The sequence below is a fragment of the Chroicocephalus ridibundus genome, chromosome 3 (assembly GCF_963924245.1).
Source record: "Chroicocephalus ridibundus chromosome 3, bChrRid1.1, whole genome shotgun sequence".
Lineage (NCBI taxonomy): Eukaryota > Metazoa > Chordata > Aves > Charadriiformes > Laridae > Chroicocephalus > Chroicocephalus ridibundus.
The window spans coordinates 29,154,135-29,178,333 of NC_086286.1; the positions used below are offsets into that span (position 1 = coordinate 29,154,135).

Genomic DNA, 24,199 nt, shown 5'->3' on the forward strand with positions numbered 1-24,199 from the left:
GGAGGATGACTGGCGAGCTAATTTAGAAATATCCCCAGAAGATTTCTGCTTAAGGCTCAATGACAGAAAGGAAGGGACGTGAGGATGAGACTGGCTTTGAGGGCAAGCTAGAACCTTCTTTTTCAGGTGCCTTGCAAACGCAGGATTAGTCTGAATTGCACTGAGACCACCTCCTTGTCCTGGCCCTAGGAACTCCCCTGGTCCCTGTGGACATTTGCAGGGAGCCATCCTCCATTTGCAGGGGAATTTATAATCCTGTAGTTTGTGTTGAGGGATTGACGGTGAACCACAGTCTGTGGGCTCTGTGAATTCAAGCCTCTGAAAGAATATCTGCAAAACCAAAGATATCTCTGCTCAGTGAAGACTTTTGCTACCTCAAGAGGACAAAATGCAAGTTTTAAATGTCAGGAGTGGAGAGGAAGGCTTCATAGTGAGAAATGCTATGGTTTGGGCTGATAAGATTCAGAATGCCTCTATATGCAAACAAATACCATCAGTACCATTTGGTGAGACTGTATTGGCAAGGAGAGATCTGGCAGTACTGTGATGTGGTATTTCAGCTACTTGATCTATGCCAACAAGTGGGAGTTTGTGCGAATTTACCAGCTTGGCCATACACCAGTCTGCCAGCTATTGTCCCGCCTTGTCACTGGAACAGGACTGTACCCAGGGGGCGGGATGGTGAGACTAAGACTCATCATGCGCTCACTGATCTCTCAAGGTTCCCAAATGGGGTGAGTTGAGGTTACCTCCTCTGCCTGCCTGACCTGAGATTTGGAGGCACCCTCATTTGCTTCATGATACTGTTCAGAGTTTCAGGAACAAACCATGGTGCTTCCTTTTGAAGGCTGACAGACTGGATGGGGAGTGACACAAAACCTTCACAGCCTCAGTTCCCATTCCTTCCACGCTCACTGAAAAAGAGAAATATTCGATAGGACTCACTATCCTGCTGTTGGATGGAATGAACTGGGAATTCTGTATACTGTCTACAACTGGAATTAGGAGAAGGTCACATTGCAGGCTTGTCTTTCCCTTCATGGTGAGTGTCCAGGCTCTGTTTGCTAGCAGTTGTCTTGCATATTAAAGAGAAGTGCTAACTGCATGGCTTCTGAACATTAGCATCCTTGCTGTTAGGAAACCTCCCTTGTCCTGACTTGTTTCATGACCTTTTTGTCTAGAAAGTGATTGAGTGCTCCCTGTTGAGATGTTAGCAGCCCTGTGGTGGGGGAAAGGACATCTAATCAGCACCACGATGGAGAGCAATGCTGCACAAGTAGAACTGTGGCGCTCAACAGCTTGGAAGGAGAAATTTTGGAGAGCCTGTGCGTCTGAATCTGCAACTTAAACAAATGGGGCCGCCTTGCTTCATTTCATGCTGCGTGCAGTAGACTTCTCCACCAAGAGCAGTGCTCTGAGAGCAAGTCTTAAAGGGCAGGAAAGACAATTTCTCAGCAAAACTAGTTCTTCCCAAATCTGAGCCCCTGTAAATTCATTCAGAAGTACTTTGCATAAGAGCAGAAATGGGCTAATAAGGAGGGTGAAGAACAAAACAAGATGAAGCAGAAGTTTCCTCTAGGAGGAGGGACCTGGCTTGTAGCTAACCCAGTAAAACATAGCACAACAATGTTGAAGGTCTTCTCTTACCCTAGTTTACTCACGGAGCAAATAGGTGCAGTCCTCAACTGTGTTTCCAGGGACTGGAGGATTTTATTCTACAGCAATGCTTTTACTTATTTAAATATAATTCATGAACTTATAAAAACTTCCTAGCGTGGGTCCCATGTAGCAAGCACCAGCCCAACAACAAGCGTTTCTGAGAATAAGGCTGAGGCACCACTGTGCTGGGGAAAACGCGGGGCGGAGGGGAAATGCTTCACTGTGTTGGGAGCTCAGAGCCTAGTGGTTAGAGCTAAAACTTAGGCAGTCTGCCTGCCTTCCATCTGCAACTGCACAAAGCCAGTTTCAGCACACAGCCCACTGTAATTGCTTAGACCTTTGTTTTCACAGGCTTTGTTTCTACCTTAGGGTAAAATCCTAGTGTGTACAGCTATTCCTGTTTTTATTCCTTTTTTTTCTTTAACGTAAACCTGAAAGCACTCTGAGAGACTATAGCAAGCTGACTTTGTTTTTTTTTAGGGCAATGTGCAACAGGCTTTGTGGATTCTAATCATATACAGAATTAATATAATGATTTTTAATGAGACAACATATTATGATTAAAACACCAGCTGGTGAATGAAAGCAATAAAAGTATTAGAGGATTTTATCTTCTGAGTATTGTGAGTTCATAGCTCACTAATAACCTTGGGACTTAAGTTGCTAATAATAATGCTTTGTGTTGCTAGGGAATGGTGCTGCATGATACATGGTGAATGCTGTGTGGAGAGGATATGCCTACGGCATGATGGCAACTTGCTAAATCTTTTTATTATTTTATTGAACACAAACACTGTTTGACCCACAAAGTTGGATGCGGTTTACAGTGTTTGTTAATGTCGCTTGTCCTGATTGATTAGTTAAACAGTATTTTACTGCAGCATGGGTATTTTTAATATTGGTTGCTGACAATGGTACTCTAGATGTAGTAGCATGCAGTGAGTAGGGTTTTCCAATGCTCTGGCTGTTGTCTGCCACTAAAATGCTACATGCCTCAGTGAATTGCACCTCCTTGTATCTTTATCTACAAAGATGAGGCAAAAATGCCAGCAAGTATTTTAGGGCAAAGCCCACCTCTTGCTCCCTTTTTGTACTGCTTAGTATCTGGGATTCCCTTATTTACCTGGGGCAAATACTAATTTTCAGGTTTCTGGTTTTTTCTTCCAGATATTTAACTGATGTTGTTATCAGAAATGCACATTTATACTGCGGTATAGAATTGCAGATTGACTACAATACCTCATTTTTAAAATTAAAAAAGTAGACCTTGTGGTACTGTGGTGCCTGGCAGAAGGTACAGCTGAATTACGGTACTCTGACAGATGCGGATAGTGATGCAGTATCTGTGACATAACGCAGTCAGAGCACCCTGAAGAGGACAGTCACGCTCACAAACCAGCTTGGCCACATTGTTTGGGTCAGTCACGCTCACAAACTAACTTGGCCATGTTGTTTGGGCCCTATGGGCCATCACAAGTTACACCAGCTAGCACTCTGGCTCCTACAGAGTATTAGTGTCTTAATGCACTGCCATCTCTCCTCTTTGCTTTGGCCAAAGGGCTCATTTGCAGCTCTGTCTTACTCTGTCAAGCAGTAAGGTTTATCACAAGGTAGCGAGTCTGTTATGCAGTATGTGATTTAATCTATTGTCCATCTGTCAGCCCCACCACCGATAATGATTTAAACCTCTTTGTTGGTCTCCTTCAAATTATAGAAAATTTAATTCCTGGAAATTTCTTAAAATTGATGCCTTGACAGAGTAGAAAGACGAGAGATTTGTGCTCCTAGGGTCAGGAAAAGCAGCACAATTCAGCTGCTGCTTGTGATTTGTTGGGGCTAATTTGCCAGCTGTAATCTTGTCTGTCAGACTGTTGTCAGCTTCAGATTGTCTGTATGTTGTCTATTACCTGATTAAAATATTAAAGGTGACCTAGGATAAGTGTTACCTTGAAGGGAAGGGAGCAAGTTTGAGAGACAGAGCATGGCTACCGTAGAAGAGCAGATGTTAATAATTCTGCTGCACACAGAGCAGCTTGCTTTTAGTCTTACCTGCATCCTTCTACACTGCCCCACGAACGTGGTGTGCACTTTCAGCTTTGGCTGGAAACATACTCTCTGAAGTGGTTAGTTAATAGCGATTTTTTTCAAATATGTCACGTGGCTTTGGTTTTGGCAGAAGAAGAACCCTGAGAAAACAAAACACTGGGCACAGTGAGATCATAAAGCAGATTGGCACTACCCATACTACTGTGCTGAAACAAATCAGTTCTTACAGTTTGAAGATTAAAGCCTTGTTGTTCACGAGCCTCCGTCCCCCACAGATAGCCCCTGACTTCTGTGTTGTGCCGGTTCAAAACAAGCATTGAGGTCACTTCCTCTCCCCCCTCGTGTTTTACAAACAAGATGAATTCCCAAGGTCAGTCTCGGGCAGAGTTACCACAATGGCCACCGTGCTGTAATCCCGTCGAGGGCTGAATGCTTACCGTTTCCTTTGCGAAGTTGAACTGCAAGCGTTCAATAATCTAATAGGGGCCATAGTCCTTCACTGGGACAAATGACTCAGAGTTGGTTAGAGACATTGATTGGGCTCACAGTAAAATAAAATATTACAAATTTTCAGCAAAGATCCTATTACAACAATGAAAATGGTTGAATGGAAGTAAGCCAAGGAGAATATTCCATCTTGACAGCCTTTCATGTTTCCCTTTGATAGAGCCCTGTATAAAACAGACTTCCATTTGTCTTTATTTTTAGTGCTTCATGTCCCGTTTGGGTGCCCAGAAATGCTTTTCTGAAGCCATGTGTTCCTTTCAAAGTGGCGGTCAGTCTTGGCATAATCTTATGTTGTATAAATACGCGATATTAATCAAATTAAGATATTTCGAAGACATTATTATCTTAAGTTTCCCATATTTTTGGAAAGGAGAATGACAGGTCAACAACAAGGAAAAGAAAAACATATTTACATGAAACATTGCAACATCAAAATTCAATAGCTGCGTAAAACACAGAGGTCAATGAATCAGAAATTATTTTCAAATCCTTCTAGCTAGAAGAAGCAGAATAGCCCCTTTGATTAATAATTAAGTCTTAAGCACCAGACAGAAAACACTGCTTTATGTTGTGTTATTAAACTCTTGAGTGTGCTGTATCATCAAAGTTCCACTAAACAGTAGAAATGCAATCATTTTAAAGTGTTCATCCACAGACCTCTTCATCTCAAGGTCTGTGGTCTCAGCATATGTTCATCTGCGAAACACTTTTAAACAAATAACCCTCTTCACAGAGATGTCTGAATACCCTCGTTGCCTTCTGAGAGAAATAAGCTTCTGCTCATGCAGAACTCTTAATGGTCTGTAATGGAAGGTCTGCCTTCTGCCATCCTTTCCTAAACCAATGTCTCCATTGTAGATGTAATTATTTGTATTAGCCCTAATAGAACAGTAAGAAGAAAAACTATTTGGACGATGACTTTGCAAAATAGTTTGGATGCTCTAGGGAAACATTGCAGAGAAAATCAGGTCATAATTTATATAATTTCTGTTCTTTGGATGCCACTTTCAGTTTTGCCTTTATGAAGCCGAGTCTGAGTTTCAGCCCATGTATACTAGTCTAGTGTTATTAAACTCTATAAGAATTCACTGTAAAACCTCACTCACTTTTTCACCATACTTTCTTTCTTCCAGTCTTATGCTAAATTAGCTTTAAAATTTGTCTCTGTCCCGATTATCTATTTTTTTTCTGCTTTGTGCACTCTACTCTAGCGTGTGTGCTCTAGTAATTTAGCCTTGTGAAGGGTAAATGCACTTGTTAAACACCATCAAGCCATTTACACTAGAGACAATTCCATGAATAGTTTCATCTGTACAAGGAGGAAAAAACAGTAAGAAATTGCGTATGTGTTTCTGTGTGATGGTTTTATTCCAGAAATTCTAGTGGTTGTGAGGGGGTGTGTGTGTGTGTGTGTGTGTGTGTCATGTAAAGCTTCAGAAATAGTATGTAGTTCCTTTTATTTTAAAGTTAACAACTTCTGAAGGTTAGATTACCTGAGATCAGTATGTTTTCTTTCAAATTGAATGGACTGCTTCAAGATCAACTTGAAATAGAAATGCCCCAGAATTTTTCTTACCCCTAGCTGGATGCTGAATTAAAATGTTCATTATCCTAAGTTTACTTTGAACAGATATAACAATTGCAACAGATAAAACGAGTGAGAACCAGACCTCTTGGGTTGTTTTTTTTCCCCCCAATTCCTCTTGTGCAAGCCAAGAAATAAATTTCAAGCCTTTTATTACTGTATTGAAATGAATATCCTGCATAGTTTATTTCTAACAAAATTATATTAATGAAGGATTAATAGAGTAATTCATGCTTGATTTGTAACCAAAATGATACAAATAGCTAGAAATAGAGGGCTGTTTTGCATCTGTCTATTCTAAAAATGGAGCTATTGCAATTAATACTAGAGTTTGTCATAAATTCTACAAAAACAAAATTTATAGTTACAAGATGATGCATCACGGCCATTCAGGCTGCCAGATCTGATGGTCTCTTCTGGCTCATAGAACCCAACTGCTCACCACAAACACAACTGTGAAGTTGCTTATAATGGTTAGTGCCATGGCTATTTAAAAATGCTACTGTATCTTGTAAAAGATAACTGACTTTGTATGAGATAAAGGTGGCTTCAGAATAAACCTAAGAAAGTTAATACACTTCGGATTTATTCCAGTGTATCCGATCATAAATTGTTCGTTGTTGTAAAAATTACAGCAAATATGCAGCTACTTCTATATCTGATTCTGCAACTCTTTCATGTATCACTCAGGTAAAACTCCAGCCAAAATTCACATGGCCTGTAGTATTTGGCTTCAGTGATGCAGTTGGGTGTATTGTAATGAGTGCTATCAGTAAATCAAAAGGATTTTGATGAAAATCAAAAAGTGTAAATGGTATTGTAAACAAAATAAAATGCAAAGCTTCAAGGAGCTTTCTATCTATAAAAATACATTACGAAATAACTGTGAGGAACTTCCAGTCTTAACTGTACACATCTAGTTCTTCCTCCTTCTGTACACTTAAGCAATGACAGATTTTTTTGTACCACTCTTGCACTCTTCATTTTTACTCCAATAAATAGGGAAAATCAAGTCTGAAAAATGAAACAAATTAGAACAAAGTGGTAGCACCGGGATCAGCCAAAGCATGTTTGTCCTTGTAGGGGGACTCAAATTAGCATCCTAGCTTTATAAATTATTTGGTACTCAGTGAAAAATCCTGTAACTTTATTTAAGTATTTAAAAAAAGATACTTTTGGTGATTCCTGTAACAGTGTTTAGTAAATGGTAGACTACGAGTCTACCATATGCAAATAGTGCTTTTATTAAATGCTCTGGTCTTATTACAGAAAACAAGGGGGAGATCTAAAACCCATCAATGTCACCCACCTTGCAGCCTCTAGGTTATACTATTTCTGCAGACGGGACAATCAGAACTGTATTTGTTTCACCAGGCAGGTATGACAACACAGATTTATGTGGGATACCTCGGATGGTAAAAGGACCATTTTTAGTATAATTGCTCTATAGTTTGAGCTATACTCAACGTCCCATTAACTTTTCAGTCCCAAAAGAGCATCAAAGCAGGTCACAAAATGCACAGTTAGTGGTTTCATTGACGTCAGCATGAGTCGTGTGTCTGGAGTTGCAGAGATGTGGCCTGTTACGAACTGCTTCATGAGAAAGAAAGTGCTCTTTGCTACTTGAACTTTCTGATGGGGAGAGATGAAATTTGAAAGGAATCTTGGGAGGGGAAAAATCTGTAGGGGTTTCCTATCATAATCTGTAAAAAAAAATGGACAGAAACTCTGCCAAGCCTTTTGGTTTTGGTTTTTTGGGCTTTTTTTTTTTCCTTTGTTTGAAGGCTTTTCACCCTAACTTTGAATGTTTGTGTAATAGAGCATTAAAACAGAACGGACTTTCTTATTTCACGTGTACTCTTTCCACTTTGGCCTGGATTTTGCCAATAGGAATTAACCTTGAGGAGGTTGCTATGCAAACCTGAACCAATGTAAGGTCTGCTGATAAAATGGTGAATAGTGTGGAAATACAACCTAAAAGGGAGTTTATACCTTGCCAGAAACAAGACTTGTTCTGATTCAGCCCAGGAGAGAGGATCCATCTGATACATGGCAACCTGGGAGGGCCCATCTACTTCTGGCTTAACACTCTGTGTACTAGCAAAGCTGACTATAAAAATGATGGCATACAGGATCCTTGCAATTTTTCCACACAAAAGCACATGAATAAAAAAAACCCACTTGTTTGAAACCTTTCACAAGTTGGAAACCACTGTGTCTCCAGCATGCAGAGCTCTAGCAGAGCAGTCATGCACCTCCTCCCAGTATAAAACTGAAACAATTATTTAATGAGGAAAAAGGGGTAGTAGTGCATTTTTGCCTAATGTATGATAAAATCCAAAGGTAGACTGTGCAGTAATACTTAAACTCTAAGTTGTCTAGAGTGGATTTCAACAGATTAGATAAAACCGTATTCTTTTTTTAAACTTCTCCTTTGCCTTGTGAAGACAGGTTTTGCTGCGTCTTGCGTAGTTTGATTTCTTCAAGCGAGTGGCACAAACCAGGCAAAATGTTTGTTACAGGTACTAGATTGTGTTTGCTTATTTATGGATGCTCCTGGAAATGTATTTTTCCTGAATGCAACTGAAAAACAGAATTAAACCTGCAGGCCTTGTGTACGCGTATCTGCATGTTAGTCCTAGAAATACAGCACAATTGCTCATTCAGGCACTGAGTTCAGCAACTTTCAGGCTCAGTTATGGGGAGCAGAACTGTTCATACAGGATAAGGTACTATATGGGTCCGTCCAGCAAACACTTAGTAGAAATACCTAATAAAAGCAATGGAACTTTAAAGAGCAGTATGGACTTCATCTAGCATTTCAAGACTCTTATGCAGCCAGTTAAAATTCACAGAGATAAAAAGATAATGATGAAATGTGTGTATCAAATGGTCATTTGAGCTTACAGTATGTAAAAAACTAAAGGGCATATACAATTGTTCACAGAACAGATTGTCATCTAGCTGGTGAAAGTTGTTGCATTTTGAAAACATGCAACCCAAAACATATAGTTGAAATACTGTTCATGTATGTATATATATGGAATAACCATCTGATACACGGTCACAAGTGGCATTCCTAGCTGACCTGCTGGCATTCCATGGTTCTCTCTGCAGGTGGTCTCTTCATGTAGGCCTGATGGCTTTGTTTCCAGAGAGAGCGAGTATCACTTTCCCTTTTCTCTCGCTGCTTGTACCTAAGTTACTCCGGGGCCACCCGGCTCCCTTGTCCTTGAAGCAAGAAAAATCATACTGGGAACAGATGCACGACTGCTTGTTGTTTCCTGCTCCCAGAAACAGTGGCAGGAAAAGCCCAGGCACTGACATCCATTCCTGGGAATGAGGGGCTGTAAACTGCAGAAAAGGGATGACTCCAGTTGACAGATTTTTCTATTTTTACTCCGTTCAGTTTATCCCATACAATTTAAATAAAGAACACGGGATTTGAGTCTGTAATCCAGGAAATCCGTATTACATAGGTTTTCTCGCAACCCATTGGTCAGTGAAAGTAAAAATATGCTACACAGATGAGAAATTTCTTGAAGGGCATGTGCCTCTCTGAATTACTCAAACATTTTAATATTGTCACACTTGGATATTGTATTATGATTACATTTTCTACATGCAGTAGTACAGAGGGATCAAGTACACAGCATCTCTGTAGGCAGACCTGATAGGCGTTATCCATCAGGCTCTGCGCAGCTGGGAACAGGTCTAAGCAGAAGTTCAGGCCTTTGTCTAGCAAACCATTCTTCAATGGCCATGGAAAGCTGTCACAGAGCTTTAGAAGGGCCTCCAGGTGAACTTTTGGGAAACCAGCAAGTCTCTGAGATTGCCAGAAATCACCCTTTCAGTCTGTTTTTAAAGCATGCCTTTCCAAAAACAAAGTATAAGAAGGGCACAGTGCTACAGGCTGCTTGACTGGTTTCTCCACATCTTGGTGAACCTATGCGGACTCCAGGCTGTTTATTGCAACGTAGGGTTTTGCTGCTGTTGTTTTATGAAAGCCTGGAGTCTTGACTCCTGTTAATTCTGCAGGGTCATGCTGCTAACAATGAGTATGCTGAAGTGTGTTTTTTGTTATGCATATGAGCAGACTTGGTTAATCAGTTCCAATTAGAAGACTAATACTTACGCAAGAATAAGCTTTAACAAGTAGCACTTGTATCTGATGCCAGAAAAGCTGCATTTCATTAGTTTTGCTCTCTTGGTACAAGTCAGGATCAAATTGGTGGAACTGACAAGTCCTCTCCACTCCTCCAAACATGCTCTCCTTCCAAAGAAGCGCTGTTACGGTTTTAGTTTAAAGGAAGACACAATTCACACTTGTGCGGTGCTGTGGATTAGACAATGCTCCACCTTCTTTTGCAAGTAGGTAGGGGACTAAAGATTACACAGACGATCTTTCTTACATGTAACAAGAACAACTATGCAAAATGTTAAGGATGGCTTTGTGTGGTTGGAAGAACATCTGGGTTACAGACAGGTTGCACTGAACTCTGCTATGGATGCTGTTAGCTGTCTCTATGCCTCAAGTGAAAGTTTTGTGATGGACACACATTATAATTAATGCTTAAATTTCCATTTGGGTGCTCAAAATTAGAGCTCAGTGATGAAATTGGAAAGGGAGCTCAGTGATGAAATCAGAAAGGGAATCTAAGATGTTGAGGTAGCACCACACCATAAGCAATTAATAGCAAGGTTGATGCATGTGACTGAATTGCAAGAAGATATAAAAATGGGTACAATATACATTTGAGGTAACATGGCTCAAAGTGCAAGAATGTTGCAGGGAAGAACTATTTCCCACATTTCTTTGAAATACAGTTGGGTGCTTGGAAGCAGCAAGTCATTTGATGCCCCCATGTTTGCACACCTGGAAAACACCTTCTTCAAAGACCTGCCACTGTAGTAAGGGGTTCACTGGTGTACCTGGAGCAGATGTGAGCTGCTGGGTTGACAGCATCATGTACTTCACAATGGAGACTTCCAGAGCTTGTTCCAGCTTGCAGAGAAAAAATACATGTGACAAATGTATATCTTCTGATATGAATATTTCAGAAGTTCTCTTGAAGCACTTAGAAACAATTTCATTCCTTTTGTGGCATAAAACATTTAAAAAAAAATGCTGTGGAAAAAAAAAGTAGTAAACTAATTCTTAAAGGACATCGAAAGTTTTTTTAAATGTGGGAGTGAGGAAGGAAGGAAAGTGATGGTGGTATAGAGCTGTACTGCAGCAGCACTTTCCCCTCCCTTCCACCCCCCTTAGTTTTGCAGCACTGGATCCACTGGGCAAAGGCACTTAGAAAAATGTTTTAGCATAGAGTATGATCTCTCTTTGGAGCCAGAGGATGATGAATGACTTCTTGTAGGCCAGATACAGGCCGCCTGCAATAAACTGGAGGGGGGAAAACAGACCCCTAAATTTAACTTCCTTGTATTTTGAGATAATTAATGTCCAAATAAAATGGTTCCTTCTGCCTAGTGGCATACCCAAAAGCAGTCTGGGATCATATAAGAAGCACCAGGAGATAAGACCTGGTGCTAGTGAGGTGCCATACTGACACTTGATAGTGAATACCCTATTTCCTGATCCCCAGACGTGCTTGCACTCCCTTTCACAGCAAATACGCTTCTACTTCTTAGTAATCTCGGCATCACTTGCACTGCAGCTCACTGGAATTGATCCAAATTAATAATCTTTAATAAACTAAGATGCAATTAGTACTGAATATGCAAAATACTTAAAAGGCTGTTTTTCATGCCTATTGCTAAAATTAACGCTTAGATTACAGGAAAGTTCTTCCCACTTTCCATTTTAAACAGAAATCAAACTTCGGGTTCCTGTGAAACTTTGGACTGAGGCTGAGGGCTGGAGAGCGAAGAAAATTAGTATACTATGTCATAAAATGCAGGTAGCTTCTACCTTTTTTCCAAACAGTTTAACATGGTTTTACATGTAATATAGAAGAGCAATACATGCATTTTTTTCTCTTTACGTAAAAGCATTTGGATTTTTTAAATTTTAAGATCTGCAGGAGTAATGGTTTATGACAGGAGGGGAAAAAACTGACCTGTGACTGTTCTGAAGCCTCTTGGAAGGCCTGAACTTGGAGGAAGGAGGGTAAAGAGGGAGTAAGTATTATGTATATATGTGAGGAAACAGCTCTTAAACACTCTCTTCAGCTTTTTGATGTCTGTAAGATTATATTCCCATTTTCCTAGTTTCTCTTGCTTTTATTCCTTACGGTGCCTTTTAATTTGGTAAGATTTACTTTAAGGCAAGATCAATCAATTAATGTCTTAGTATTGAAATAATCAGTCTATTGATAACTTAAAATGTTAAGGCAAAAGCCTGTTGAGACAGTATGGTCATACTGTAATATTGTGGAGGAATCCTCTCCTTAACATACTTTTATTTTTAAAGCAGCTGAAAGATATACATGCATACTATCAACGTCTTCTCAAGTGCATTTATTCTACTACTCCCACATAAAAAGTAGGGAGGGAGATCTTATTTTAAAACCATTACAAAGATATAACTATTGAATTTGGGTTGCCAGAGAGATCATTTAAGAAGGAAAACCACTGTCTCTCAACAGCAAGATAATGCCATGGGGGATGATTATCCATGAGATAATTTTATTCCCGAGTATTGTAAATCTCAGCTGCTTTTCCTTCCAAACCCAGCACCTTGAGGTATGATCTTATTATAATATATTCTCTACTGTGCATTCAAACCAAAACACTAGAGTATAAGCTATCACTTCAAACTGCATCTTGTTTTCTCAGTGTTGGTAGGTTGCATAATCTGTAAAACAAAACTGAGAGGCTCTTCCAAAAAAAAAAAAAAACCCAGATGATAACACTCATACATTGAAATTGTAGTACCCAAGTCAGATTCTTGTTTCTGGGGATGACAACTCAAACACTGAAGTAGCCTTCTTGACTCTGCAATTCACTCCTGCTTCTCCTTACTTAAGACCTTATTTAATGTCAGGACAGGGACAGGCTATTATTTTTAAAAGTAAGGGTATTTTCAAGGACTTAAGATTAGGTCTCTCTGTCACAAACAGTATATCAAAACACTTAAAGCCTTTTGAATCCTCATAACAGCCCAGCATCAGAAATATTTTTAAAAAGTTATTTAACAGACCTTTTTTTTTCTCTAGGAAGAAAAATGATTTGCCATGTTGTAATTTCTTTATGCTGATCTCAAAACTAATTGAGAAAAGGGGCAAGATTATGCTGCCACAGCCTAACCTTCTGGCTACAGCTTGCAAGCTTTCCTGTTGTTCAAAGCACTTTGCTGTGGGAATATAGAAATGCGGTGTTCTTTCTCTCACGACTGGAGCCCTCTCCAATGGCCGCAGACAAGCAACGCCTCTTTGCTCTTTAACTTGCAGCTGAACTCGGGATGTGAATCTGACAAACTGAAGCAGCATTCTAATCCCGCTTTCACTGGGTCAGTTTCTTTAAGAAAGGCAAACTGAATTTTTTTTTTTTTAAATCTAAACACTGCAAAAACAAAGAAAACAATGGCTTATCTAGTATCTGGTTATTTGCAAAATTTGATGGTGTTTTCTTCTCCTTTTAGCACACATTTTTAGCTGCTGACAGAGAGCTGGAAAAAGCTAGACCCAGGGCAACAGGAAGCCAATTCTGATATGCGTACCTCCAACCATGACCTCGATAGCAGTACATGAACCCAATCTCCTAGCTGAGTTACCTTTAAGAAAGCTCTACCTGAGTGATAAGTCTCTGTTCTTTCCACAAGTGCTTGGAAGAGTATTTCCACTGATTAATGAGCTATGGGACAACAGTTTGGTTACTTTATCCACACCTGCCTTAGCAACAAGTAGAAAGTTGTTATCCTCTATGTGAACACTAAAAAAAAAAAACAAAAAAACAAAACAAAAACAAACAAAAAAAAAAACCCTAGAAATTCTCTGAGCAAAACTCATCCTCATGAAAATCTTAACTGTCCAGTTTGTGTGCAAAGTACCCTTTATTAGAAGATCCTTGTAGGCAGTGCTTAATATATGATATGCAGGGAAGAAAGACAATAACTTACCATGCTGCTTTCTCTTTCTTTCTTTTTTCCTTTTCCTTTCCTTTTTTTTGGGGGGTGTGTGTGTGTTGTGGTTGTTTGTTTTTGTTTTTTTTAAAATAGGATTTAACAGCCTACAGCACAAGATTTTTAGTGCCATGGAAGCATGGGCTACTGAGGATAAAATATTTTATCAATAGAAGCAATGCAGCTGTGAAGTCCTAGATAACTTAATTATTCTCTGCTATTCTTTGAGTCTTGCTGTCCTTACAAATTTCTTTTTTGGTGACTTAATTGCTCCCATCCTGAATTAGAAACATTGACTGAAACCTGAGATCACAGTACAAGCAGCTATTTTCTTTCCTACGGAACAGTAATAAGGCTTTGATATAACTTGACTGGAAAAAAAATAGAATGTTTTTAGTAAAAGACTGAAAAAATAGGAATTTTAGGTTCCTTTATCAACTGTTTTCTCTATTTACATGAAAGGTGACTTCTGCAGAGTTCTAGGGGAGATGGGCCTTTACAAAGGCCAGTGAAGCCATGCTTATGCAGAGCCTGGGTGACCAAGAGTGAATACTTGATGTTCATAGAGAAGGATCTATCAAATTCGAGGATGCTTTTTGTGAAGACTTGTGTGAAACTTGCAGTTCAAGGCTATGATATTACAAGGGAAAGAGAATGACTAAAGGGGTCTATTGTCTTCTCTCTCTTCCACCCACGCAGCAAAGGAAATATGTGTGTGTATGTGTGTACACAGATAGACATGTGTGTGCACTGAAAATAAAATGCAGCTGAGCTATGACAGTGACCTCTTTCACCAAAAATTATAGTTAAACACTCAATGAATTCTAAGAGAGGGTTTTAAGAGGATTACCATCTCAAAAAAAAAAAATTACAGTAAGGTAGCTGAATCAATTGTCTGGTTTGAGATCTAGAAGTTGAACAAAGGTGTACCAATATGTTTATTTCATTACCAGGCCAGCTGAAGTAGTCTGAAACTTTCAAGACTTGCCTGTTTTATTATTCATGGAGTTAACTTTATTACACAATAAGATAGTTTGACAAATGAAAGTCCAAAAACTGGTATAATTGATGCTACAATACTGATGCACTCTGCCGCATACAGTGACACTAACATTATGGAATAAATCCACTTTAAATGCTCCAAGGAGATAAGTCCTTTGTCCTACCACCAGAGATACAAATATTTAAAAATATACCAGCATTTGGAAAAGTTCCACTGCCACCTGCTTATGTAAAATGAGCTGTGTATGACAGAAACAGGTTCCTAGTATGTTATAATAATTAAATGATTTGCTTTTACTGTTTTGGAAACCAGCAGCATCCTTCCACTAAGGAACATGGAGCGTAGCCCACTAAGTATTTGTCTTGTCCTATCTCTAACATTGTTTAAGCTAGGGGAGGGAAGGAAAGAAGGAAAAGCTTAACTTTCTCCAACTGTTCATACGCTCCTGACAAGACAACAAATGCAAAGCTACAACCGTATGTTAAGATGATGTTTTTAAGTCTGTTTATATTGATTTCTAGAACACATAAGGCAACCAATTTAAAAACATTTTCTCCAGAAATTTGATCTGAATAATGAACCCTACATGATCACAGAATTAAAGCAAGTGCAGAGAGATACATGCAGGCGGTCCTTCGGAGAAGTGTCACGAGTCCCATGAGTTGTGGTTCATTTACTTTTGGTTTCTTGGTTGTGAGGCCATGTACAGTGCTACTAGACAGTAGATAGTCCCGCCTATTGTTAGAGCCATAGTGGTCCGATAAAGCAGCTTATCTGGAACTCCCCGTTTCAGGTGTACTGGCAGTCCATCTGCTTTCTGTGGGAAGAGTTTAAAAAGAAAACAAACAAAAAATGAAATGAACACCCATACTAAGGCAACAAGGGACAAGCTACCTCAGGTAAATTAAGAGACTTCCATGAGGGAAACATCCTGACAAATAGGCTATCTATAATCAAGTGTATACTGCATTTTTCATTTAGCAAGACAAATACAAAAGCAAGTTAATTTTATTAGCCAAAGCTGTTAAGTGCAGGCAGAAAGAATATATCTTGAAATATTTCTAAAGAGGACCTGGACAGGAAAAGTGTCACTAACAAAAGAACGTGAAAAGATATGCATAAAAGGTTATTCACCAAGTCAGACTGACACATTCCAAATGCATGTGGCATGTAAGAGAGAAAAGGGTACATCACATAAGGCACAACCTTGATGTTTTAAAAAAAAAAAAAAGTTTAACTGATTTGTTGTATGAAAAGTCCTAGTACACTTAGAAATTCCATAGCTAACAAACTGGCTTTGAGAACTTTACTGTGCTGCTCTTATACTGCATTATAAACAGTTTCAGTAATATTCAATTATATACAAAACAGTAATCATCTGCTTTGCTCCTCCCAATCTGCTTTAAGGGATACGCTTGTATTCCCAGACAGAAAGTGTTTCCAGTAGCCAAATAATACAATAAGCATCTTCTGAAGCCAGCAAAAAGACAGACAATATAATAGACTTTCTACTTTCTATATTTATCTCCTATACAAGGCATATATACCTTGTAGTATAGTAAAAGTATACAGGTTATATACTGTACTCGACACTTGCTTAACTAGACTTTAGAAATTTTGGTACTGTAGAATGACGAAAGTAGTCAGCCACATTAAAATAAGGAAAGGTATGTCCCACTCTCCAGTTTTCTTCATGTTACTCTCAAAGTTGTTGTTACCTGAAAAAGTTTCTGTAGGTCTGGCACCTTGTTTTTACCCAAGAAAGAGTCAGTTGCTGGTAAATCTGAAGAAAGTTTACTTGTTGTCCCAAAAATCAGAGCTGGGGATTCAGTGGAAACTACTGGTTTGAGTCCCTGCATAAATAAAGATTAAAATATCAAGGTATATAACACTTGCAAATGTACCAACTGTCATGTCAGGCAGGCACACTGCCAGTCATTACATGGATACATTACAAAGGATATTTATCTAGTCTGAAGACCTGTGACAACAAGCGAAAGATACATTGTTGGCCCACTTACTTCTCAGCTACAACTTTGGGTCAGGGCTTAGCAAGGATAATAGAAGCCTCCTTTCTGATTTCTTCATGACATAAATTGATAGCTATGATAAGTTTTTCTGTGCTGGTACTTGTTCCAAATTCCTGCTTGTTTTTCACACATAGTGAGACTACCTAGGGCTCTATCTGAGTCGTAGGATTAGAAGCAGGGAATCCCTGACGCTTGGGTCAGAGTGAGGAGACTCCAATGAACTCTTCCTCCTGAACGCTGCAAGCAGTAGCTAACTTTCTCAGCAGCAGTCTCTGAGATCACTTTAACAGTCACTAGACAATTGCAATTCCTGCTGGTTGTGATCGTGTCTACTTTATTTCATGAGCTATCTGTAGCATATAAAAACTGTACATACTGAAAACTGGAGTAAGCTGCAAAGTTCTTCAAACAGTTCCATGATAAAGATACTTCTTCCATCATTCCTAAACTCACAGATAAGGGGCTTAAAAATGTAATTAGCAACCCATAACATTTGTTATTAGCGCTGAAACTGCTGCCTTTACAGTATACTACCTGGATGCAAGACATACTGTATGGATTACTACTAGAATAGGGAAATCAGTTGTGTTAACAACTGCAAGTTATCGCCAACTTTTTCCGGCTTTGGAAATACATTCCTGTTCAGATAGTTACAAGATCCCCTTCTGTTGGAGTAATAGGAGACTTAAACCTGACTCAGGTGACTAACCTCATCATGAAATCAAATGAAACCACTTCAGAAAACTCATGTAATCATCAGTGTACTGTTGTAAATGACTTCCAAAGCAGCATGGCACCAGTTAAGAACATCACATAGCAATTTAAATAAAAATCATTGATATGGTTCATTGGCTTCACAACAGAGTGCAACAAAACGTGCTGCAGAAGAGACAGTTCAGTTTGCCCAACACAGACACTGCACTAATCAGGGTCCCCCACCCCAACATGCAATTCCACTTGAATTCCACCCACAAATTGTGAATCTTGTGGTCAGCTCCAACCAAGCTGGGCTAAATTAGCATAACCGTGTGGCTGTTCCAACTGAGTACTTGGCTGTGTTTACTGAGAGAAAGTGGCAAGCGCTCTATCTTGCACCCAGCTGCTTGCTAAACTTAGTGTGACTGAAGAGAAATCCTCAGTATTACACATAAGAATTTCAGTACAGATCATTTTTTAAGCAAGTGATTAAGACATCTTAAATGACCCTTAATTGTCACTTGTATTTAACTAAAACTGCAGGTTTATTTAATAACATCAGTGTCTCACTATGCTCAAGATAGTAGCGGAATGAATGCCTCTACACGCTTGATGTATGCTTCCTAAGAAAATGTTTCACATTGTTAATTCCTCTTCTAATATTAAGGTGTTAATCTTTTATTTCTAATCATGTTAACAGGAATTTGCTCCAATCCTTGGACAAAGTACAGCAGATGTACTCGTGCAGAAGAGTCAGCATGCTACAGCTCTGACTGAAGTCCTCAATGAAAGGTCAGGACGTGCAGCTAATCCAAACCAAAATCTCTGCCTACCTCTCTGTAAAGTGTGTTTGTTTTCCTGTCAGAGGTCTGAAGGTCTTAGGACCCCATCTATCTGTTGGTTGGCCAACATGCTCAAAGTTAAAACCACCTCATGCCATGCTGGCATGAATTTGCAAGCTAAATTTACAAAACAGTTAAGGATCTGGAGCACAATTTAATGGAGAGAGCACAACACAAGTTTTTAAATGTTCAGGGAATTGCTCAAACAGATCAGAGAATGAGAAAGTAAAGAAAACCGAGGTAAGGACCAAAATGAAAAGGGGGAACAGGAAAGAAAGTTAAGCTGAGAATTATTATTTTAGAACATGCAATGAAGTAACTGTTATGAACTTGCTAAACCTAGACACTTCTAACATAAATACCAGGTCCTTTGTAGTAGAACATACCTCACTGTATGAGGTTAAATATATTTGTTAACACTAACACAAAGATGCTTTTAGGTAGGATCACTTGAAGTTTTATTTGTATTGGGATGATACACTTCAGTAAAAGTCACTTTTTGTACATCGTAAGTATCATCTACAGCATAGAAGGTTAACCATTATAGCTTCTTAACAAACTCCAACCAATTCATAACAGCTAAAATCAAAAGATCTGCGGTTTGTGGGGGTTTCAAATAGCTACACACAAAATAAGTTGTATCAAGTGAAGTACCTAGTATGACTGAATTTCTACTATGATCACAGTCAGCCTTGAACTGGGGAAAAGTTCACATAGTTGTCTTCACCTGATGGCATTTGAAACTGGTGTCGCTATTTGTACTTTAAGTATAAGCGAAGTCTTTGAATTAATAGTTTTTATTGTATTTGAAATGGTTATGGCAGTCATTATCCTCCTAAATATGAGCAGTAATTTTTAACCTATTTGACTCCTCACCTGCACAAGCTGAGAAAGTTCCCGTTTATTCCAACAGGCTAAACTGTTCATACTACTTTACATAACTTTGTTAAATGCAAAATTAAGTTTTCTAAGAATGCTGAGATGGAAAGAACAATACAGGTTTCAAACTAATATTTTTTTTTTTGTTAATATAAGCTGTTAGTTATGTTACCATCAGAAAAAGCATTTCTGAAATACATTTTGACTGATATTTCACAAGCCCACAATAAGTTTAAACCTGTATCAGAACAATACTCCATTGGGAAGCTTCGGAATGTAACAGTACAGAATAGAGCGAATTATTATACCGCATATTCGACCAAGCAGAATTTGAATTGCGGGATGTCTTCATTTTTCTAGAAACATCAAGATAAATAGAAGCATAAAAAGCAAACCATTTTACATGATGAGCTATGGTTTTATTAAATACAGCAATGAAATCAATAGGAAAAAACTTACTTTGTTTTGGACTTAGCATCTACTTACTTATGTGATTCCTTTCATATTTTAATTCCTATTTATTGCAAACAGTTTTATCAGACTGAGGTGTCTGAATGTGTGGCCTGGGAATACAGTCAAATTCTACCAAAAAGGTGGCCTAAGAACACTGTAAAAGGGATTGAAGGTAACTTTTAAAAATGTAGCTATTCTATTGCATAGCACATCTGCGTGCCACAGTTGAGGACTAAGCTGTGTGAATGGCAAGCCAGATATGGAAGACTGTTTCTTTCGTCAATATGAAAAAAACCACATTTATAAATTGAGACAATATTCGTAAGACCTATGTGAAATGCTCCTGCTTGGATACAATCTCATCTTCTCAACTATATTCTCTCAAAAATTAGGTTTTCATATTTCAGTGATGATACTGAAATGAAATACAATGCCTGATGATGACCAAAAAAGAAATCACTACAATGTTCTAGAAAAAAAAAAAAAAGTATTTCTACTCCTTGGACGTTCTCTTTCCTGCCTTGCAGAACACAGAAGTGAGATCTACCTAGACTTTTTTTTTTTCTATCTGCAATGATAACTGTATGTGAAGCTAGTATTGCACAGACCCTTTACAAACCAATTTTGATATATGACACTACAGCATTTTAACCTAGATGTCAATAATTCAGAATTTATCATGTCTTTCTGTATCTAGTGCAATGATATTCATAGATACCTAGTATTCACTAACAGAACAGAATGTGGGATAACAGAGAATTCTGTATTCTCCTCTTATCTTGCTTCTGCCCTTTTAATCCCTAAAGATGTACTTAAAAGGGGATGATTGATACATTGTAATGGAGCCTGCTGAGCAGAAAGATGAGCAATACTCCACAACTTGGGCTCCAGAGGCCAAGAGTGTTGTCTTAAGGACGACTTTACATCAGATGGCTATAAGAGCTTCCTGTAGTTCTGTGGTGGGGCTTGTCTCTTAGGATACTAAAAAGGATGCATTATTTGCAACAGAATAGCCACAATATACCTAGAGACTAATACATAGTGTTCTAAGCTATACTTTTCCAGAAAGGAGGTACTTTACTGCTTGGGCTTGGAGCCCTTCCCCTCTGCCCCCAGTGGTAACCCTAGCCTTTGCCTTCCTCTACACAAATGAAGTGTCTTTGAATATAACCTTGTGTAGAACAGGTAGGATGTGACCCAAACACTGCAATAGCAACAAGAGTGTTTTCTAGCACAGGTGCCTGTTGAACTTACTCTTAATGAACAGACATACTTTCAGATTAGAACACTTTCTTTATTCCACTGTCTTCCCTGTGCACTGCGTCCCCACCCCCCAACAGCTACCAGGAAGCCTTCCAAAGAGTGATGGGGAAAGAGGAGGATAAAAATCTTCTTGGGGCAGAAGTTGCCATACCAGAAAGTCACTGGTACCTCAATGTTTACTTAAGACCATAGAGTAATTCAGGATGGAAGGGCCCTCTAGTAATTTTTAATCCAAACTGAGGAGACCAGGTCACTGTGGATTTTGTCTGGTCTAGCCTTGAAAGCCTCCAAGGATGGAGACTGCACAACCTCCCTGGGCACCTGCTCCACTGCCTGACTGTTCTCACCATGAAAGTGTCTTTCCTGATAACCAGTTTGAACCTCTCTTTTTGCAGCTTATGCTTGTTGTCTTCTGCCCTCCCGCCATGCACTCTTGTGCTGAGTCTGGCTCCATCGCCTTGACAGCACCCTGTAGGTGCTGGCTGGCCGGTCTTAGGTCTGCACCTGACGCCTCCCCCCTACACCACCTCTTCTCCTGGCAGAACAAGCCCCATTTCCTCACCCTGTCCTCACAGGGCAAGTGCCCTGGCTCCCCTGACCATCTTGGTGACCTCTGCTGAACTTCCTCCAGTTGATCAAGAACATTACCATACTGGGGGACCCACAACTGGATGCAGTACCTAGATGTCATCCAACGAGCACTGAGTATAGGGGGACATCATCGCTTTCTTTAATCCACTGGTTATGCATGTGGTGATGCAGCCCAGGATGGCGTTGGCCTCCTTTACAGGTAGGACACACTGCTGGCTCACACCCAGCTTGCTGTCTTGGGTCTCTACCACAGAGCTGCTCCCACCAGCCTGTCAGTTCCCAGCTTGTATCCCTGCCAGGGGCTCTTCCTTCCCACATGCACAACTTTGCCTTTTTTCCTCATGGAAATTCATAGTGTTCCTGTCAGTTCATTCCTCTATTCCAGATAGGTCCTTCTGAATGGCAGATCTACTTCAAACATTTTAGATCCACTGCCTTGATGTCTTCTGTAAGCTTAAGAGTGCACTCTATAGCCTACTCCAGGTAACTGATAAAGTCCTGCAGTAACCTGCAGTATTCCACTTGTTATGAGCATCCCGGCAAAGTATGACTCATTAACCACCATGCTAAGTCTGATCAGCCAGTTCTCGTCACCTTTCTAATTGCCTATGCATCTAAACTATTAACATCTTAACTTCAAAAAATTTCAAAATTGAAAGCTTTGTAGTTGGTCTGGGCCCCTTGAAACAATTTGAGATTTTAAAGAAGCTTAATACAATATTCTTGCTTGCAGAAGATGACTGGATTTTCCAAGTAAAACCTGCATAGTCAAGGATATCCAGGAATGCAGAACTGTAAAACAGGTTGCTAACAGAATTAGACTAACAAAGAATTAAATAAAAAGAGTTATTTGTGTATCACAATACACATTAGTCTATAAAAATGTAGTGTCTTTGTTACCTTTTATTAATGAGTTTATCAGGAAAAAGACAAACTATAACTTTGATTTCACTTCTGTGTGTACACATGTATCTACTTTTTTTGTTTTAACAACTTCAAGTCATATCAGATATGTTTGTTCTCTGGAGGCAGTTCTTTGGAAGGCTGACTTCTTAAAAATCATTCTTCTGATCCTTAACCTCCAGTTTTGGGGATTTTTTTTTTTAATTACTAAACTGTAAGAGCTGAAGCTTTTCAAAGTTTACTCAGGAACTTGAACACGGTATAGCAATCATGCTGCATTTGCCCCATGACAGAATCACATTACAAATCTTCCTAATATTACTTAGGAATCTGTGTTGACGTACGTAAAAGGAAACAAGTTCCGTGATCCTTTTTCTTCATCAACATGCAACTCTTCAATGTCTTGAAATGGCTGATATAATTGGGATCCATTCTCCCCTCCCTCATCTCCCCTCCACTCCTGCAGAATTAACCGTGTACTTTAACTATAAAGTATGGAAAGTATAAGACTACTTAATGCAATCTTTAACCTGTATACACTTGGTAAATATGTCAGCATCATACAGAGAAAAGGCTGTTTTCATTTTGCTTTAAACAAACTTCAGTAGATGTGCTTCCTCTCCAAGAATGGTTTTAATGCTTTCAGTAATTAGTTTTTCTGCATGCACAGACAGAAGAGGGGGACTAGGTGCTGTGCTGTTCCGATTTGCTAGCTGCAATTTTAAAATAACAGCCACGGTTTTAGCTCAGGGGCAGTCCTAGATGATAAAAGTGTGTTAATATCTTGCTATAACACTCAATGCATCCCCAAACTGAACCAAGACGTGCACGGCCGCATGAAGGGCCTCGCCTTGCCCAAGGTCACACGACAGGCCGGGCTCGCTAGCTGCATGGGGGGGGGGAGGGGGGGGGCGCGAAAGATCCCTCCCCAGCCAAACAAACGCCCGCCAGGCTCGAAGGCCCTGCCAGGGAGGCCTGGGCCGGCCGGCGAGGCCATCACCACAGCAGCCGCCAAGCGCCCGCCGCCCAGCAGCATGCACTCGCCCGCCACCTCCAACTCCCCGCGACCCCGCTCTGCCGCCACCGGGCGGGGCTGGGTCCCGGCCCTGCCGCCTCCCTCGGCGGACAGAGCCCCGAGGAGTGAGCGGCGCCGCGTAAGGAGGAGGACGGCGAAGGTCACCGCCGTGAGGGCGCCCAGGAGAAGGAGGAAGGCGGTGGCGGCCCCGTTACCTGAGGATTGTAGGCGGCGGAGGCGGCGGCCCCGACCAGCCGCTGCGTGACGCCGCTGAACTTGTAGTACATGGCGGGGGGCCACCGGCACGCGCCCTGCCAACGGCACACCGGCGGCGGCGACTCGCGCGGAAGGACCCCAGCCGGCTCCCTGCGACGCCTCAGCCTGACAGGGCCCGCCGGCTCGCGGGCCCCCGCGACGAACGCCTGCGAGGGGTGAGCCAGGGGAAGCCGCCAAAGGAGCGGGGTAAAAAAAAAAAATCGGTGAAATACACGAGTCGTTACTAAGGCAGTGGGAGCGCCTCTCTGCCTCGAAGGCCTGCCGCTCTCAAAGCGAGGCTGGCGGCAACTTTCAGTCAGGCAGCGGGAGGGGGCCCTAACTGGCCGAGCTGCAGTGCGCGTGCGCACCACTGCCCCGCCGAAGGGCAACGGTGG

The 24,199-nt window shown here is 40.3% G+C and overlaps 1 protein-coding gene across 2 annotated transcripts; it reads right to left on the reverse strand.

The window, feature by feature from the left end:
- Positions 1 to 13,945: 13,945 nt before the first annotated feature.
- Positions 13,946 to 24,094, reverse strand: LOC134512809 (cytochrome c oxidase subunit 7A-related protein, mitochondrial). Of its 2 annotated transcripts, XM_063328573.1 has the most exons (3): positions 23,765 to 24,094; positions 16,596 to 16,730; positions 13,946 to 15,694 (listed from the first exon to the last, which is right to left on the reverse strand). In XM_063328573.1, exons 1-3 carry the CDS (start codon positions 23,834 to 23,836, stop codon positions 15,551 to 15,553), a joined length of 351 nt encoding a protein of 116 aa, XP_063184643.1. In that variant the 5' UTR covers positions 23,837 to 24,094; the 3' UTR covers positions 13,946 to 15,550. The 2 variants fall into 2 exon arrangements, with proteins under 2 accessions (XP_063184643.1, XP_063184644.1); XM_063328574.1 differs by lacking the exon at positions 16,596 to 16,730 and having other exon boundaries at positions 23,765 to 24,060.
- Positions 24,095 to 24,199: the final 105 nt, after the last annotated feature.

Excerpts from the sequence above, each read along its gene's own strand:
- LOC134512809 (XM_063328573.1), bottom strand. The coding sequence starts at position 23,836 with ATGTACTACAAGTTCAGCGGCGTCACGCAGCGGCTGGTCGGGGCCGCC. Across the intron at positions 16,731-23,764 it reads CCGCCGCCTACAATCCTCAG|GGACTCAAACCAGTAGTTTC; the intron begins GTAACGGGGCCG and ends TTATTTATGCAG. Across the intron at positions 15,695-16,595 it reads ACCTACAGAAACTTTTTCAG|AAAGCAGATGGACTGCCAGT; the intron begins GTAACAACAACT and ends CTCTTCCCACAG.